This window comes from Pogona vitticeps, chromosome 5 (genome assembly GCF_051106095.1).
Source record: "Pogona vitticeps strain Pit_001003342236 chromosome 5, PviZW2.1, whole genome shotgun sequence".
Lineage (NCBI taxonomy): Eukaryota > Metazoa > Chordata > Lepidosauria > Squamata > Agamidae > Pogona > Pogona vitticeps.
In genome coordinates, this window is record NC_135787.1 from 89390476 (window position 1) to 89410850 (window position 20375).

Here is a 20375-nt window from a genome sequence, read left to right on the forward strand (position 1 = left end):
ACACACACACACACACACACACACACACACAGACATTACAGTACAGAGGGAAGCAGCTGGCAGCTGATTCACTGCATTCATAGCTGGCTTCCAATAAAAACAGGTTTGGTGCCTACATCAGCAATCTCTGGGGAGGAAGCTGGCAGAACTGCCTCAGCAAGTTAAGGCTGTAATCATGGCTGACTTCCAATGAAAAACAAGCAGGGTGCCTGTGTCAACAATTGCTGGAAGGCAGCAGGCAAAATTGTCTCAGTTAGGTTGCAATCATGGGTGGCTTCCAATCAAAAACAGGCAAGGCAACTGGTTTCCAATTTTAAAAAGATAGGGTGCCTGCATCAGCAATCATTGGGAAAGTAGCATGCAGAGTTGCCTCTTTCTGGTCTACAAAAAGCCATGAAAACAGCAGGGAGCCTGTGCAAAGGGCCAAGCTCATGTTGCTTGGATATTTCATTAGTTCAGTTACCAGGGGCCCTCATAAACCCTTGGAGCTCCCCTTCTCACAGATTTCAGTCTGTGGCCCCTTTCAAATGTGCCAGGGCCCCTGTTGAGAATGGGCCACCTATACTATGTGAAACAAAGACAGTGAAGGAAGGGGCAAAACTCAAATCATTTGGAATGTGGTGTAAGAGGAGAGCCTTACAGATACCACAGACAGCTAGAAAGGCGGAAAAGTGGATGCTTCCCTTGTTGAATGAGGTTTTTTTTACTATTTTTGCAAACAAAATTATGATTTGAATTTCAGATATGAATGGTCAGTATCTGTTTGGGGGGAAAACTATTACTATTACTAATAGCTTCCCATTAATTCCTTTTACCACTAATGGAAGTATAATTGTAGTATTTTTTAACTGTAACTTAACAAAGAATATCTTCAATTCTTTGGGAGTGTAACTGGAATGTTCTCATTCATTTCATAGTTATAGTGTTGTGGTCTCAGTGGACAAAGAATATTGTGTGATTCAAATATTGGCTAATACAGTTCTTTGTACTGCTGCCTCATACTTCCTATTAGAGTTGAGGTGATGATCAGGCAGACAGGAGGAGACTGCATTTTGTCAGAGGTTGGGAGTTCCACTTTGCACTGTGCCTCCTTGACAGGGGCTGGACTCGATGATCCATAGGGTCCCTTTCAGCTCTGTAGTCCTAAGATATATACATAATCTATCTCAAGGAGAACTTGGAATTCTAACTGTAACAGATTCTTTATAGAAGTAGTTTTTCCAGGTATGATCAATATATATAAATCTTTTGTTACTCTAAATGTATATTTTCTTTCATTTGTAGGACACTGTTTTAAATATTGAGCAATCTGATTTAGTAAATGTGTACATTAGGAATTTTAAATTGGAGAAAGAGGAGGAGGATAGACCACACATACACTGATATATGTCATTCCTTTTGCTTCCTGTGTGTCTACTGTAGCGGAACCTACAAGACAGCCAACAACCAAACGCAGGAAAAGGAAAAATTCAACCAGCAGCACATCCAATAGCAGTGCTGGGAACAACACAAACAACGCCAACAGCAAGAAAAAAGCAGCTGCTGCAAGCCTGAGTCTTTCAAGTCAGCTACCTGTAAGTCTCATTTTCCTTGTAACCCTCCAGTTAATATTCTACTTCTAATACTGTTCTATCACCATTAGGATCTATAGTCAGATCCGAAGAATGGTAAAGTGATTCTTTGCATGCAATGGGGCTTTTCCAGCCCACTCCCCCACAGGTTATTGAAAGGGGTTTCACCAAGGGTCAGGGGACTCAGTGGTACAGTGCATAGGGATGTACCACAGACCTGCTGCAAAAAGGTATTCAAATTCCTATATGCTCAATTGAATCAATTTACCCTGTGTGAATAGGGAAGGAGGCCCTATTCATTTAATACAAATTGTTTTAACTTTGTTCCAGTGATGGATCCACTTCAGTATCTGCAGTTCTGATTCAGTTCATGACCCCTCTTAGTACAGAATATTATTAGAGTTTAGTTATTTGCCGTACTCGGGGCTGTGTGTATTCCTAAAGGTACCTAACCACTAGGAACTGTATTGGCCTACTACTTCTGGTTTTTGTGAGATTTCAGAAATCATTACTCAAGTACTTCTGAGCATGCTTTTAGATCCATAATTACTAGATTCTACATTTTTCAAAAAAACATGACTGTAAAGAAACTTCTTATGCAACTCTGTGGTTGCACAGAACTGTACTGCATAGACAGCCCTGACATCATTGTGTAGTGAGTTATAATGCTGCCTGACACAGCTCAACTGTTTTATTTTCCTAGGTTCCTATGTCCCACATTACTTCCTTGCATGAATAACCTCTATATGAGCTGGTATTGGGGGGGGGGGGGGAAGAAAACCACCAGTGGAAGGAGTTCTGTGTATCTCAAGTTTTTCAGTAACATGACAAGAATCTACACATTCCAGAACAAATTTTGGCTGGGGTAAACAGAAAAAAACAATGCCTTTTTCCCAAGGCTTACCTGTCAGTCCATGATCCTCTCTGATAAGAAGTAACTTTGTATATATTTCCAGTGGTAATTGTCCACCATATAACTGGCCAATACAGGAAAAGTGCTTGTGGGTAACTAGGTCAGTGGCTAAAAAGCTAATAAAATACACAACCAAGTGGACAGTGGCTGCATGCAGGGTTTACCTCAGGCTGAAATTTCTTTCTCAACCAAAAGTGGACAACTCAGTTTTCTTTTACGTATACTCTTCCTATTCTGGGGTTGCTCTTTGGCTCTGTTTAAAAAAAAGCATAGGTGTTGCTCTGAATGCTTTCTATCATTCAGATACAAACATTACTGATAAAAATAGAACAAATGGGAAACATAATTTTAGTAATTTTTTAAAATCAATTTGTCTAACATATAATGGTATTGGAATACAAAAAAAGTTTTAACTTAATCACATTTGTGTTTTCTGTTATTTAAACTACATGAACAGCTGAGTTTGTTTCAAAGTTTTTTCAAAAAACAAACGTTTTTGCTCATGTGGGGATGGAGAAAGTTTGGGTTGCCACAGCTTGAGTCCCATCAAGGTAAGACAACTAATTAAGTATGTATTGTGGTCTACCAGTTATTGCAGTCCAAGGTGGCAGGTGGTATAGGCTGCAACCCTATAGATACCAATCTGGGACTCATTGGGTTATATTTCTAAGTAGGTTGCACGACTGGGTTATCATGCATAACTAGTGAGCTGCATTGGTGGATAACAAGTGATGCAGGCTAGTCTTATGTTTCCCCAGTTTTTGTAAGCATGACTAAACAATTTTTTGTAGATTAAAATATTGCTATATCTAACCATGACCCGACTTAATATAGCTGAATCTTACATGCTGCCCTGAGTAGTCCATAACTGTGTGTCCCAAAGTAAAAGAAAACTATAGGGTTTAATTCTTGGATTCTGCTTCTCACTCCATGAGCAAAATGTAGGTGTATGTACTTTGAAACTCCCAGAATTCCACCTAGGGAATCTTTAGAAAATTCTCAGACTTGGCATCCACAAAAATGAAAGAGCACATTGCCTTTTTTGAAGCTGTGGTTTCCAGAAGAATAGTAACAGTAGATGGCTTTCTCTGAACAAACTTGCAGTCTTTGTCTGCAGTGTATAATGCACAGCTATAGCAGAATGTTGTTCTGATGGTGTTTCAATGTGGTCTGTGACATATGTGCTGTTGCCTGCAAGGAGTGATGGTGAAACCCGATGGTCAGACCAACTCAAGGACAGAATATATTTTAAACAGGGATGGGTTGACTTGAAACTTATAGAATCTACTTTTTTTGTTTTAAAACTGGTATCATGAGATCCAATAACAGAAGCAATATAATTCAGGTCAGCAGAAAATGCCTCCAAACACATCCAGGAATTTTGTAGAAACACAAAACTAAGCTCATAAAGGCAATACAAGCTCAAACAAAAATCCACTGCTCCCCCCCAAAATATTCTTTTTCAATAACTTGAGATACATGTGTGATGCATGCATCTAATTGTTGCTGATCACTGGGAGATCTGTCATTGAATGATGAATCACCTTCTACCCACCCCTCTTTTAGAATATTTCCTGTGGAGAAAATTAGTACTGTAAATGGTTCTCTGAAGTTGTAAAGTTTGGAATCACTTTATTAATTTCTTAATGTAGATAAATAACCCCTTGTGTTACTTTATAAGTATCTGATTTTCAATACATTCATTCTCGGCACAGAAAAATTTATCTGTTGCAAACACACTGTTAAAGCCTAGAGGATTTGGGGGGGGGGGGTGTTACAGAATTTATTTGCATCAATACCACAGGAAACATCCTTTAGCAGGTAGTTCAGCCCTGTTTAAAGGGAATGAGACTGCTTTGCAAGCATTAAATATTTGAAAATATTTCATCACTAAATACATGGATTGTATATTCTTATAGTTAGTTCTCTGCGACCATGCCAGGTCTATTGCAAGTTCAGCATTCAGTGCCAGAGAAGTTCATTGAAATAACACAGCTCTTCGGTCTGTGAAGAAATAACAGCAACAGGATGTCTCCAAGCATGTGCTACATTTCATTCACAAGCAGGCAACTCAGTTCAGGCATGACACATCTGGTATTAGACAAGCTCAGCCAGAGGGCATAGGTTCCAAGAAGAGCCCCCAGTACTTTTTTTTTCTTTATAAAATGTTTTATCCACAAACCACATTGAGACCCAGTTCAGACTCTTCATCTGGATGACAACAGTTTTTGCATAGTAGAAAAACAGTTCTGTGACTTTTCCACATCCCCACATGTGATAAATATTCAGGTAGCAACAGGGAGAAAACTAGTAGAATAAATATTAACAATGCTGACAGGGATTAATATGTAACAGTATAATAAGGTTGTGGATATTGTCTATCTTTTAAAATATGGGAGGTAGATAATATAATTATCTATTATCATAGGCATCCTTCAGTCTCAAGAGACTATGGTAACGTGCTCTATATGGAGGACTTGGCACAGTGTCTAGTGTTTTGACGCTATACATGAAGCAGGCAGTGGAGGTTTGAAGTCAGAGTTTTCCTTCTCCTAGATGGGCTGCCTTCCAGGGCTGAATGAGTCCCACCTACCCGGCCTGCTCCCTCATGGCATGGGGGGATGATGGCGGTGCCTCAGTGGGGGTTTGAAGTCAGATTTTATAAATATAAAATTGTTGTATTTATGTTATAATGTTACTAAAGAAGCATATGTATTACAAGTTGATAGAAGAGGGTGTGAAGGGGAAATTTTCCTTCCCCTTAATCATTAGTATTTTGCACTATGTAATCAGCTAATTACTACTTATTATTGTAATTATTAGCCAAAAATGGAAACTAGATTTACTGGTTCAGATTTTTGGAACTCCCAGGGGTGGCATGTCATGGTTTAGGTTATTAAGCCTAAAATATGATTTATGAATGGAATTTGTAGTCATCAAATTTTGTAGAAGGAATCCATATTGGTCTATGTTAGCATGACTGGATGCTTCAAGAAGCTGTTTCTCCTCAAGCGAGCTGGAATTTTCCATGATAAGGAGCCAAGACACAACATCTTGACAAAGGAAAACAAAACCTGCACATCACGTGGGAAATGGAGGTGGAGTGTGAAGAGACAGCCCTTTACGCTTATTGGTTAACTTCACAGAACAGTAGAGAAGAAGGGTGGTCCCAGCATGAAAGAAATGGAGAATGGAGACAGAAAGAGAGCTTGGATTTTAGAATGATTTTTAGTATTGATTTTTGGATGGATTTTTGAGTTCCAAATGCTAGTTTTTACTGTTATGTAAAGATGTAGTTCAGAGTAAGGTTAGAGAAAGGGGGCTATGACTAGCCTACCTTCTAAGCTATTTTAGAGTTTTTTATTTTATTTTTGTAGCTGGAATTTGCTAAGATTCTAACTGCTTTAATTTATGGAAATGTACTAGAATGCTATGCTTTTGCAACAAACTGAATATCTCTAAATTCTTTATTTTTCTAATAAAACAATAATTCTTAAAATCCTAAGTTTGGTCTCTTGAACAGCAAATCTGCAAGTATTAAGTGACAGGCCACAGAGATGCTACTTGAGTCCATTACTAACCTGAGTTTTGTTTGTTCTCAATTAATTGCTCTTTAGACCAGACTTGGGAAAAGGGTAAGTGGTACTGCCTCACTGGGTTACCTGAACTCTGCTCAACTGTTTTAGGAATACACTTACACCTGGAACCTCTCTGTTCAAGTATCAGGTGTTCTTTTAGAAGACCCTGGGTGCACACACTGAAGTCTTGAGGAAGAATAGTTTTTTGAATGTAGAATTGGTTTGGGGGACAGTTCCACCACTAGCACCAATGCTCCATCCCGATTAATATCTTTTTCCCACCCTCCCATCCCTCAGACTGATGCAATTCACATTTTACACATGCAATGCACATTCATTAGACACTTTTAAATGCAGACACACATTCCACCTATTGGCTTTGATGCCAGTTTGCTACTTAAGCAATATATTCATTCTTTCTACAAAGCACTACAGATGGGGGTATTGGTATGAATACAAATATCCCCACACAGCTGGAGTTAATGAGGGTCTGTATGCATCTGACAGTGGCAGCAGCCCCTCTCTTCCTTCCAATTGCTCCGGAGACTGCTTGGCTAGCCATTCAGCAGCTTTGTAGGAAGACTCATCCTCCCACCCTCTGCCATGAGTGGCTAGATGACCGGGAAAAGAACGGTGCTCTGGGAGTGATTGGAAAGATGTACATTGCCATCGGTGGCAACAGATGTGTGAGTAGACAGTTCGGCTCTGGTTAACTCCAGCTGCACTGGGATATTCATACACAAATACAAATACCTCCGTCTCTACTAAACACAGTTACAATTTATTAGAATAACAAGAAGACTATATTTTAATTAAATATATTACATGTTTAATAATTTTAAAGTTTTCTTTTTATTGAAAATAGTCTTGATAAGGTCTTAAAAATAGGTAGTTTATTTATATTGAACAAAGCAGCATGCAAAACAAAATACTCATCTATTTCTCTCTCTGCTCCATGGAGCTTACAATCATAATTTCAACAGAAAGTAAGTTAAGGAAGGAGAGAGAAAGGAGATGCACAAAGAGTGAATGTGGCCAAGTTACATAGGCTTGATTTCCTCTGAAGACCGAGATTATCATATGAATTCAAATACTTCTTAGAAAGTTGGGTTTGGGGAGGAATGGACCCCAATAGACTGAGGAATAGACTGAGAAGTCTGTTGAGAAGGAGATCCTAATACAAAGGCCAGCAAGAGAGTCTTGGAGGAGTTGCCTCAGAGACTAGGAGACTGAGTCAGATGAGGGTAACAGTGAAGTGATAAACACTATTGGCCTGTTGCTTCCTTTCAGCAGAATATTTATAATTATATTAGTAGAGGTGAGGCCTTTTCAGTACCAAGACCTGCAGCCTTGAATGTCTTGTTAAATCCATATGTACAAATGTCAACAACAGTAGGACTCTGTTTTCTTAAAATGTGTCACAAGAGGCCTTGCCAAAGACATTTTGTCAAAAGATGTGCTCCCTAGTTAAATCCCAACCCCGCAAATGCTATGATTTGTGGGTCTCATGTTAGCAGAGAGATTAAGAAAGCTCCTTGGTTTCCTATGTGGTACTCTTTCTTTGAACCCCCTCTGCTGCTGGCTGAGGATCAGCAGGAAACCACTGATGCACAATTGTGCTTGTAGTGCTGTGAATATCTTTATGAAAGTGCTCTTCACACTGACAGCACCAGTGGGACAGATATTTCCTTCTTGCCCTCTTCAGCTTTGACAACTGCTGGCTTCATCACTGTAATTATAATTAGCATTCTGTTGTCTTTTTATGAAACCAGCTAGACAGATTGGGCCTCTTATTACACAGATTGGCAGCAGTGTTGCCTACACAGAGAGAGGTGAAATAACATGAAATAACAGATGGTAAATTCAGGGCTTGTTGGCAATCAGCAGGGTTTTTTTTTATTTTTTTTTTTGCTAATTACTTAATTAGTGAAGCAAATGGTCAAATCAATGTGAATGTAGTTTTTATTTTTTAAAACATCTACCTAAATTAATTACCATAATTAAGTGGCAAGATGTCAAGTGCATTGGTTAGGGATAAGAAATCTGATTTCTATATTCCATTGGTTGATACAAGGTAGCATTATTATCTTCACTTCAACTGCTCTGGCCAGTGGCTGAAGAAATAAAAATATAAAATAAAAGACTCAGGGCTCAGTCCACCAGGATGTCCTTGTGTGTAGGCCACCTCAAAATGAATGGGAGCCATGCAAGAACACTGTGGTGATTCCTGTTCACTTACGGAGCTTATCCAAGAGAATTGTGATGTAGTGATGTACATATAATATGAGTGTTGTGACTGGTAAAAGTCATTTAAAAATGGTTAACTCTGGAAAGGGTTGTATAGTCAATTTAAAGCAACTACATAATCCCAATGAAACACCATTTTATTCCACTTTTATTAGTTGTGGTTTGGATTCCAAAGTTAACAACATGGGAAATAAAACAATTGACATATGTTTCCTCATACTATAGAGGATCAGTGAGTTTCCCTTTTGAACACACCATCACGAAACCTGCAATGATACATCAGGTTGATGGGGGCTTGCATGAAAGGATCACCCTGGTATACCTCTCATATGACGTGCTGCTCTTATAAATTGATGACTATGGTAAGTTTTGCTGTATTTTTTTTTGCCTTTTCCAGTTTTCAATATATAACAAATGCTCAATCCTTTCCACAGGATGTGATGGTAGTTGGAGAACCAACCTTGATGGGTGGAGAATTTGGGGATGAAGATGAACGGCTCATCACCAGGCTAGAGAACACACAATATGATGCAACAAATGGCATGGATGATGAAGAAGAATTCAACAATTCACCTGCACTGGGAAACAACAGCCCATGGAATAGTAAACCTTCCACTAATCAGGAGACAAAGTCAGAAAATCCAACACAACAGGCTTCCCAATAAGTTATCAGAAGCTGCATCTGTTGTTGCTTATAGCACCAGGTTACGATTAACTATCTCCCAGCATTCTTTACACACACAAAAACCTCCTAGTTTTCCACAGATACTCAGCCTATTTCCAGATGTACAGCTATCTTTTTTTAAGTTGGAAAAATAATGTATATAATTTTAAATATTTAATTATCTTGGAAGCCCTTGCACATGGCATGATATGGATACTAACTTTTGTGAAATAACTGGATGGGTAAGTATCAGTCTATGACAATTTCTTACTACTACCATTTCAGTGGATAATTGTTTCTCCTATACTCTCCCTTATCTTGTTAAAGGCCACACCAGATCATCAGTGCTGAGGATCTACTTGTAAACCTATCAGCTCTCCTAAGAGATGACTGGAATAGAGAGGTTCCAGGTCTGGTTGACCCCTATTTAAGTTGAGATGAGTCCAAGTCTCAACCAGGCTGTCCCACCAGCACCTTTTCCCAAGTCTATTCCCAATTAAAAACCTCTGAGAAACCAAAATACAACCATGAGTCTTAGAGACATTTAGTCCTCTTAGAACTCAGGAAAATACTGGACTCAAAGTAGCATAGTTTTGTGGCCTGTAAGAAATCCAATTAAGCATGGTAGCAGGTTACCTGTTCAAGAGACCAAGCATAAGACCTTCAGTATTATTATTTTATTAGAAAAATAAAGATTTAGATAAATCCAATTTCTTGCAAAGCATAGCAATCAAAAACATTTCCACAACTACCGATAGTTAGAATCTTAGCAAATCCCAGCCACAAAAATAAAATAAGAAACTTCTACTAACTAGAAAATAGGTAAGGCTAGGCCTCCCTTCTATTCTTCTACTAAGAACTACATCTTAGCATTTTGTAAGTCCAAAGTCCATTCAAAAATCAAATATCCATTAATCCATAGTGAGTTAGAAAAGAATAAAAAAGAGTCTCTCTCCTTCTGTAACATCCTGTCGTTTTTCTTCACACGCTGAAAAACATCCCCTCCTTCACTCTCCACTGGCGTAAGCCAATCAGGACGAAGAACAGCTTATCTCTCTCCACCGCCTTTTCTTTCTCCACCTCCTTTTCTCATGAGAACTGCAGGTGTTGTTGACATTCTTTCTCAATGTTATGACTTCTTGGCTTTGCCTTCACCAAGCATAGCCTTGGCAACACTATCTTCCTGATAACATTCCTAACTTGCTGTAAAGAAAACAACTTCTACAAGCTTCTAGTAAAATGACACAGACTGAGATGATTTCCCTTCTACATTATTCCATGACTACAAATCCCATTTAGAAATTACATTTTAGCTTCAATAACCTAGATCATGACTAAGATTTTTTCAGTGGGGTGAATGACATACTTTCCAAATTGTTGTTGAGATTTTTTTTCTCTGAGAGATGATTTTAAAAGTTTTACATTTTCTTTCCCTGTGTGTTTTTTTTTTCCAACTGAATCTGAAATGGGAGCAAAAGAAGGGAGAATTTCGATAGCTTCCAGGAAAAAATTATTATGAAGAAAGACTGTAGCCTACCAACTTTGGAGTTGAAACTTTCCTCATGCAAAGTTGCAAAGCCTTCTCACTGAGGAAAGTGATATGAAGATATCATTAGTTCCTGGATAGCAGGAACTAATGAAATATATTTATCAAATGTACACATGTGTGCTTCATGAACAACCAGCTATTACAAGTTCAGTTAAGTGCATATTAGTAGGTGTAATTCTTAATCACAACCATTTAAAATCACATTTATATTAAAACCATATAAAAATACAATATTTCGTATGGTTCTGATCCAGTGGAGTGAACACAGTGCAATAAAGGCATCTCCTGTAGCTACTTTTAAAACTAAAGTCCCAATTTACCTAGAACCCTACTTAGTCATTATCTAAGGATGTCACAATGCATGCTGGCATCACCCCTCAACCATCACTTTCAACTAGAGATGGGGGGTATTTGTATATTAATACAAATATCCCCATGCAGATAGACTCACACGTCCAGCGGTAGCAGTGGCCTTGCTCATCCTTCCAATCACTCGTGGAGCACTACTCTCTTCCCACTCGGCTAGCCTCTAGGTGGGGGAGGTGGAATGAGTCATCCCCATATCTACTTTCAACTCATGAGAGTGAGAGTCTAATGTGAGAGAGCTGTCTTATTCCTGTAGCCTATCCATGTTCTGGTTCTTCTAGCAATACTACAAGGATGGAACAGCCTCTGCCTTTTCAGATGTTGTTTTAACATATTGAAAGCAAAAAAGAAGGAGGGGCAGAATATTCACCTCAATCTATGTGATCACCACAAGCTTAAATAATGATTGAACAAATGATTGAACAAAGCTCAGATATATAAAAGGAGAAGGAGAGAAGTAAGTCCAGCTCCTCAATGATTTCTTCCAAAAATATTATTGATGACGTTTCAGGTTTCCTTAAAGCTTTGGTTGTTAGATTCGGAAGAGGACCAAGTTTGAAAATCAGTGCATATACTTAGCTCCTTGGTGAACCAGGATTTCTGTTTTGGGAAGCTTCCACCTAAATATGTTGGGTTACAACATTACTTCTTCATTAACTGTTGCATAGCATAAGTTGATGTTCTCTCTTGTTGGAACTACCCTTCTTTTTTTTTGTTCTAGCCATTTTAAGGATTCACCACTTTAAATCTGACAGTATCCTGCTTGAAAAAAAACATGTGCGCCAACAATTGTGCAAGTGGTCCCCTCCTTTCTCAGGGGATCCATTATATGACTAGTTCCAAAGTCCATCATGTGCTGAATTTCCAGGTGAAACCAGTTGTGTCATTACCATAGTACCCTTGATTCTATTGTGGCCATTTTAACTAATTAATAGTTTTTCTTTTTCTTTTATTAAAAGCACTGAGACAACTTTTATTATTCCGTGAAAGATGTAACAAATAATTTTATGTGGAGAAAATCACCCAGTCCCTAGGAGAGTTTATGCTTTGTAAAATTGCTGTTGATCTCCATTCTGAAAGCCATGCAATTCATTAATTCTTCAAGCAGTTTAAACAAAAACTATTTTGTTGTGTTTTTATTGTCTTCTGCTGTTTTCCACACACTTGAACAATACTTTTGTAAAGCCCTCCAAACTAATCAATTTTTTATTCCAGTATATTTATGTGAAACTTTATAAAATAAGCTTTTTTCATTTACATATATCAGGATATCATATAAAAAAGTGAATTCGTGTCTTATACATAAAACTGTATTTTATGTATGCTTTGCCAATATGTGTGCCAATAAATTGTGTTAAAAGAAGGCTTTTCTACATTTTCTTACCAGTCAAGTTATATAATTTACCCAATCAGAAATAACATCAAAGTGGAATATGTGAGCCATGCTATTAATTTCTTTTAATAACAAGTATTTGCTCTACTTTCATGAACGTCCTATAACAGAAGATACATTTACTGAAACTTAGAGTGAATTCACAGCAATGAGAGAACAATTTAGAAATTAAATATGAACTGCTTTCACACACAAATGTGTGAAATAAATCCATGTGTTAGTCCCAGCTATAGCAATCCATTGAAACAAGGAAACCTATATGTTTACTTAGCAGATCTCATTCATTAAGTGAGTCTACTCTAATTGGGGCTAATCATTGGGTTAGAACGGCAACATAATCCTCTCTTTTGCCTGCCTTGTACTTGAGGTGCTGCAACCCTGATCAGTGATGCAGTGAGTTCAAAAATTCAGAGTGAGAATACAACTTTGAAAACAAGTTGCAGTTTTAAAGACTTTATTGTGGAATAAGCCCCATTTAATACAGAGGAATTTTCTTCACTGTAAACATCCATAGGATTGCTGTGTATGATTTGTTGCTGTTTAGTCATTAAGTCATGTCTGACCCTTCGTGACCCCATGGATCAGAGCATGCCAGGCCCTCCTGTCTTCCACTGCCTCCTGGACCTTCGTCAAATTTGTGTTGGTAGCTTCGGTGACACTGCCCAAACCATCTCGTCCTCTGTTGTCCCCTTCTCCTCTTGCCTTCACACTTTCCCAACATCAGGGACTTTTCCAGGGAGTCTTCTCTTCTCATGAGATGAGGCCAAAGTATTGAAGCCTCAGCTTCAGGATCTGTCCTTCCAGTGAGCACTCATGGTTGATTTCCTTCAGAATTGATAGGTTTGTTCTCCTTGCAGTCCAGGGAACCCTCAAAAGTCTCCTCCAGCACCACAATTAAAAAGCATCAATTCTTTGGTGGTCAGCCTTCTTTATGGTCCAGCTATCACTTCTATACATCGCTACTGGAAAAACCATAGCTTTGACTATGCAGAGCTTTGATGGCAAGGTGATGTCTCTGCTTTTTTAGATGCTGTCTAGGTTTGTTATTGCTTTCCTCCCAAGAAGCAGTGGTCTTTTAATTTCATGGCTGCTGTCGCCATCTGCAGTGATCATGGAGCCCAAGAAAGTAAAATTTGTCACTACCTACATAACTTCCCCTTCTATTTCCCAGGAGGTGATGGGATCAGTGGCCATGATCTTAATTTTTTTTTATGTTGAGCTTCAGACCAATTTTTACACTTGCTATAGCGATCGCAAAATGGTTCCTATGGGGTTTTTTGCTTTACGTCGATTAGGTGCCTGCTTCGCGAACTGTTTGTTTGCAAAACTATGTTTTTTCCGGCTCTGCAAAATGGCTTCCTTTCTCAAAATGTCTTCCCTCCGTTCACAAAATAGCTGTTTTCCGGACAGAAGCTTCAGAAGACAGTGATTTTAAACAGTTGATTGGTGGTTCTCTATAGGCGATCTTCACTGGATGATGAAGTATTTCCCCATTGGAAAGCATTAACCGGTTTTCAATGCATTCCAATGGGTTTTTCCCCGCTTGACGACAATTTTGCTTAACAGCAATTTTCATGGAGCGGATTATCGTCGTCAAGCGATTATTGTCGTCACCACTCTAAATCTATTTGGCTTTGATGTTTGGACATAAATCATATGTCGTCTACATAGGCTATCAAAATGTTTAGCTCCTTTCTGTATTCTTTTACATATAAACATGGATCTGCCAAACTGTTTCTATATTTTAACTTTTCCAATGCTGAATGTAAATACTGATTTCAGTATCTCGCCAATTGTATCAATCCATAAATAGCTTTGTTTAATCTGTATACCACCCCTGGTTCAGAGCTTTCAAAACCAGGTGCCTGCACCATGTATAACTCTTCCTGAATTCTGCATTTAAATAAGCAGTTGTAATGTCAAAGCGGTTTACTATGTAGTTTCTGGAAGCAGCCAAAGTTAAAGCCTTTTACCATTGGTGAAAACACTTTGTCATAATGCACACTTTTCTTTTGTGCGTACCCTTGAGCCACTAACCTTGCTTTGTACCTGTAATCCCCATTGTTTTGCAATTTTCTTTTATAGACCCATTTGTAGAGAACACGGGTTCGAAAACACACGTGTAAGCTTGGACAGAGAGCAATCAGGAGTTTGCACATGCTAAAATGGGCTGAAAGAGTCCAATTCAGCCAGCCATGCTACAACACTCCTTCTCACAGGTCTGCCCACATAAGAACACCCTGGTACTCTCAGATATTATTGTGAAAAGGTCAAGTGGGCTTTGTAGTCCTTAGACTTAACTTGCACCACTGACAGGACTCTAAGTAAGCTAGGCCGAGGCAGCACTCTCAGATGACCCTATGGCAAGTGTACTGTTCAGGAAACCACATGAGTTTTATAATCTTTATTTTATTAAAGAAAAAAACATGTTACTAGATATTCAAAGCCAAATTAAACCAAAACAAATAAGCTAGCATTGTGCTGTTTAGTTACACAGATGTAGTGAGGCAAAGAAAACATGAAAAATATAAAAGTATTCAAAAACCTTATTAAAAATACAAAAAGACATTAAAAAGAATCAAAACAGTTCCAGAACAGGAAATCATTAGTAAAAACCAAAATAATCCAAGTAGGTTATGAAAAGGCTATAGTCCTCAGTGATCCTATAGAATAAAAACCCCTAAACAAAAGTAAAAATCCCTTATATGTCCCATAGTCCTTAAAAAAAAAACCCAGTAAATATACCATAGTCCTTACAAAATTACAAGAGCATAGTCCATATGGAGTATTCCAAGAAAAGAAGTCCATAAAGAATATTCCATAGAACAGTCCATAGAAAATAGTAATACACAGTCCTTAGGAAAAATCCCATAAGTCCAAAAGTAATCCAGCAAAGCATAGAAACCAGTCCATGTAGGTAGGCCACCAAACTCTCTCTAAAGACATCAAGGTAAGTCCCATATGGCTGAAGTGTAGGTCACGAATCACTGAAAGGTCGGTCTTGGAAAGACAAAGTCTATAGGCAAAAAGTTCCTTTTTCAAGAGTAACTGGCAAGGGCCTAATGCACCTTCCCACGATGTCATCCAATCAGAGTTCGTTACTAGGCAAACAGTCCTGTTACATCACATGAATTCTTTCTCATACACAGCAGATGTTATTTGGGTTTACGGTGGTTTCTCAAAGAGTCACAACAATTCCCATCTATCTAATCACACAGTCCTTTCTCAGGCCTTCAGAATAACATTCTCTCTGCTCGCCTAGAAAACAACTTGTCAGCATAGCACAGATACTATATACAAAGAAACAAAATGGAACCTCTCTGGCTTATTTCTTAATTACAAAACCCATATGCCTTAAAAGATTTTAACTCAAAAACCCATCTCATCACAAGCCCCCGGAAGATTAACAAAATTCCTAAACAATTTAAGTTTTAATTTTGATAACTGAATAAGATGAGATGTCATAAGTAAGCATTAACAAAATAGAGAAAGATATTAACTTGAACATAAAGTAATACATTTCAAATATGATTCTAAAATAGCAAAACAATTGTTACATGAGAACTATTATAATTACAGTATTTACCATACATGAGAGAAATTTGCCTTAGACACTTCTACTAGTCTGAAAAACAGAAGAATAAACATGTTAGTATACTTAATCAAATACATCACTCTGCATATGCTCAGATAACACTCTAGTCATCAAACAGTAAAATAGTGAAACCAGGTTTAACATCTTAATGACTTGACAAACAAATATACTGATATGAAGTAATAATAGTGAAAACATTCTATGTATGCTCAGGAACATAGCCATACAGAATACCAAGAAAATTAAACATCAGATCTTTATCAATTCTAGCCATTTTCTCCCCTTGCATCTGCACTAAACACTCGAGATAAGCAGTGGGGAATTAAAGCCTCCTTTCTAAGTAGATGTTTTACATCAAAATCATATTTTTGCAATCTGAAATACCACTGCATTAATTCATCAACCAATTTCTGAAAAGTAATATAAGTATTTTTCATTTCAGGTGCTAGTTTTCTGAGTTGGTAAATTCCCTGAGGGCAAGTAAATGATGTATAAGGGCGATGTTCCTCTTTAATTAAAATCTGATAAAGCCCTCCTTTAGGATTAGCTAACACAGACTCCAATATCTGTCCTGGGCCAAATTGATCAATGCCTTCACCCCTGGATCCCTGTATTGCTGAATTAGCTGTGCTATCAGGTTTGGTCACAAGAGGCCGCTGTTGCATCAAAGTTTCCTCGGGAGTACTCTGCATAGCCTCAGAAACAGTATCAGCATTCTCACCACTTCCTTGGAAAATAAGCTGTTGAAAATAAGAATGGTCCCAAACCTCTGCCTTTCTTTCTAAAGATCTTTCTGAGAAGATTAACTGTGGTACTGGGCCAAAGCCTTCAGATATGATTTCAGTCTCTGGAGAAACATCAGCACTTTGTAATCCCAAAAAGTTAGCGCTTCCCCCATCGTTGGTTGTGTTAGGAACAGTCTCACAATCTGACAGGTTCAAATGCAGCTTTCTATCTTTAATCAAGTTTACAGAGTCATTTGTACTATCGCAACAATGTGAAAGTCCATGCTGCAAAACTGCTCCACTATCACCTCCTATGGCACTTGGCAAAGACTCTGAGGAAACCTTCACTCCTCCAGCTTCCTCAGCTGACTTTTCCGGTACCTTGAGTAGGCCACCCCCTTGGTATATTTCTTTACTTCCGAACTGCCATGAAGTACACGAGGTCTCTGCCAACCTAACAGGGTCTGCTTTCGCTGTTCCCTCTGGGCTAAGAGAAGGGGGGTTGTTTGAGATCTGACATGCATCAAAATCTGCTGACACAAGTCCTAGCGAAGAATCAAGCTGAGTCTCTATTACATCTAAGCTGATGTGAGGGCTCTCAGTCTCATCCCGAATTATTTCAGAATTTCTCACCTGTCCTGTGCTCTGGGAAAGAGCTGAGGTTGGTGCTGAGCTGACTTCCAATGCACTGACATTCTCTGGAGCACTGCAGTTTTCCCTTGCGCCGTTCGATGCTATTTCCCGGCAAACTTTCTCCTGCATTCCTTTCTCTACGCTCGGCTCCAGGGCCTGTAAATCCTTTGTTTGGACGGGCAATAAATCGCTGTCTTCTCTGGAATGCTCCATAGAATTCCACTGGGCCTCGTTAACTCTTTCCACACAAGCATCTTGCATCTCAGGGTTGCTCCCAATTGTTTGGAGCATCTCATTGCAGTAATCCCCAAAGGAACCCTGCTGAACTTGGAAAAACCTTTGCATCAAGCCAGGTTCTGTGCTAAGAAAACGTTTTAAAAGGATGTTTTCCTGATAAAGCTCACGTATCAGGAAATCTCTTTCCCTAATTTTCTGCTTGGCTTGCTCGAAAAATCCCGAAGCCACTTCCAAGAGTATATCCACGGTATCTGACTGGTTTTTCTCCTCCATCTTCTGCTGGCAATCTAGCCTAGGCTAGGTCAGCGATAACAAAACTCTAATAATAGAAAGGAAAATCTAAAAATCTCCTCTGCACTTATGACCAACTGCTGTCCCTTCTGCTATCCTAAGATAGGCGAGAGAACAAACAGCTGCCAAACCAAAATACTGAAAAATCCAAAAGGAAGAGAAAAGAAAAACTGTGATCACTCTGTGAACCCTAAAGTTACAGAGATGATCAATGACTGAACTGGGTGCAGATAGATACCTCTAAGATCATAGGGCATGACTCTAGGCCAAGCCAGATGCAACTAGGTACTCCTGCCAGATCCTAAGATCGTAGTGGGGAGACCCAGAGCTAGTCTGGAACACGGCCAGGTGCTCCGGCAAATCCTAAGATTATAGGAGTACACTTAGGCCAAAACAAAAAAGAAAAAACCTGGATGCAAGTTCCAAAACAATGTAGCCAGAGTCATTTATGCAATCCTAAGATTGTGAAATGACCTGCTCAACTTGGATGCAAGCACTCCAAAAATAAAGGACATGCATCTTGGAATTTCTTCACTACAACGTTGTAACACCCTGCACATGCCTGCTGATTAAATCCAATTTTTTCCTAACAGTTTGCTTGTCCCACTGGGAATCTCTTTCTTAAAAGAGCACCCCAGATTCTAACACACATTACCACAGCCTGAAGATTTAACACCTCTCACCACAGCCTTTAGATCTAACTGCTGGCAAACAGTGTTTCCTAGGAAATTACTGTTTACACCCAGGGAAGCACCTAGCTCCTTGAAGCCTCAGTGTCCCACTGCAATCAAAACTTAGCTTGTGGATCAGAGTCACTCAAGCTGCCACATAGAACAAAAACTGGTCATCCTGAGGTACTACAAAACCCAGCACGTGGTCCATCGCGCAGCTGCCACCATGTAGCGAACACGGGTTCGAAAACACACGTGTAAGCTTGGACAGAGAGCAATCAGGAGTTTGCACATGCTAAAATGGGCTGAAAGAGTCCAATTCAGTCAGCCATGCTACAACACTCCTTCTCACAGGTCTGCCCACATAAGAACACCCTGGTACTCTCAGATATTATTGTGAAAAGGTCAAGTGGGCTTTGTAGTCCTTAGACTTAACTTGCACCACTGACAGGACTCTAAGTAAGCTAGGCCGAGGCAGCACTCTCAGATGACCCTATGGCAAGTGTACTGTTCAGGAAACCACATGAGTTTTATAATCTTTATTTTATTAAAGAAAAAAACATGTTACTAGATATTCAAAGCCAAATTAAACCAAAACAAATAAGCTAGCATTGTGCTGTTTAGTTACACAGATGTAGTGAGGCAAAGAAAACATGAAAAATATAAAAGTATTCAAAAACCTTATTAAAAATACAAAAAGACATTAAAAAGAATCAAAACAGTTCCAGAACAGGAAATCATTAGTAAAAACCAAAATAATCCAAGTAGGTTATGAAAAGGCTATAGTCCTCAGTGATCCTATAGAATAAAAACCCCTAAACAAAAGTAAAAATCCCTTATATGTCCCATAGTCCTTAAAAAAAAAACCCAGTAAATATACCATAGTCCTTACAAAATTACAAGAGCATAGTCCATATGGAGTATTCCAAGAAAAGAAGTCCATAAAGAATATTCCATAGAACAGTCCATAGAAAATAGTAATACACAGTCCTTAGGAAAAATCCCATAAGTCCAAAAGTAATCCAGCAAAGCATAGAAACCAGTCCATGTAGGTAGGCCACCAAACTCTCTCTAAAGACATCAGGGTAAGTCCCATATGGCTGAAGTGTAGGTCACGAATCACTGAAAGGTCGGTCTTGGAAAGACAAAGTCTATAGGCAAAAAGTTCCTTTTTCAAGAGTAACTGGCAAGGGCCTAATGCACCTTCCCACGATGTCATCCAATCAGAGTTCGTTACTAGGCAAACAGTCCTGTTACATCACATGAATTCTTTCTCATACACAGCAGATGTTATTTGGGTTTACGGTGGTTTCTCAAAGAGTCACAACAATTCCCATCTATCTAATCACACAGTCCTTTCTCAGGCCTTCAGAATAACATTCTCTCTGCTCGCCTAGAAAACAACTTGTCAGCATAGCACAGATACTATATACAAAGAAACAAAATGGAACCTCTCTGGCTTATTTCTTAATTACAAAACCCATATGCCTTAAAAGATTTTAACTCAAAAACCCATCTCATCACAAGCCCCCGGAAGATTAACAAAATTCCTAAACAATTTAAGTTTTAATTTTGATAACTGAATAAGATGAGATGTCATAAGTAAGCATTAACAAAATAGAGAAAGATATTAACTTGAACATAAAGTAATACATTTCAAATATGATTCTAAAATAGCAAAACAATTGTTACATGAGAACTATTATAATTACAGTATTTACCATACATGAGAGAAATTTGCCTTAGACACTTCTACTAGTCTGAAAAACAGAAGAATAAACATGTTAGTATACTTAATCAAATACATCACTCTGCATATGCTCAGATAACACTCTAGTCATCAAACAGTAAAATAGTGAAACCAGGTTTAACATCTTAATGACTTGACAAACAAATATACTGATATGAAGTAATAATAGTGAAAACATTCTATGTATGCTCA

General features: G+C 38.5%; 1 protein-coding gene across 2 annotated transcripts in view; it reads left to right on the forward strand.

Annotated features, from left to right (window-relative positions):
- The window catches only part of LDB2 (LIM domain binding 2), a 343436-nt gene extending 331185 nt beyond the window's left edge, over positions 1-12251 (forward strand). For both annotated transcript variants that reach the window (XM_020809833.3, XM_073001068.2), the window contains 2 exons: positions 1423-1574; positions 8744-12251. In XM_020809833.3, the coding sequence (XP_020665492.3) occupies positions 1423-1574; positions 8744-8974 (383 nt within the window). In that variant the 3' untranslated portion in view covers positions 8975-12251. The remainder of the gene's footprint in view (positions 1-1422; positions 1575-8743) is intronic.
- Positions 12252-20375: the final 8124 nt, after the last annotated feature.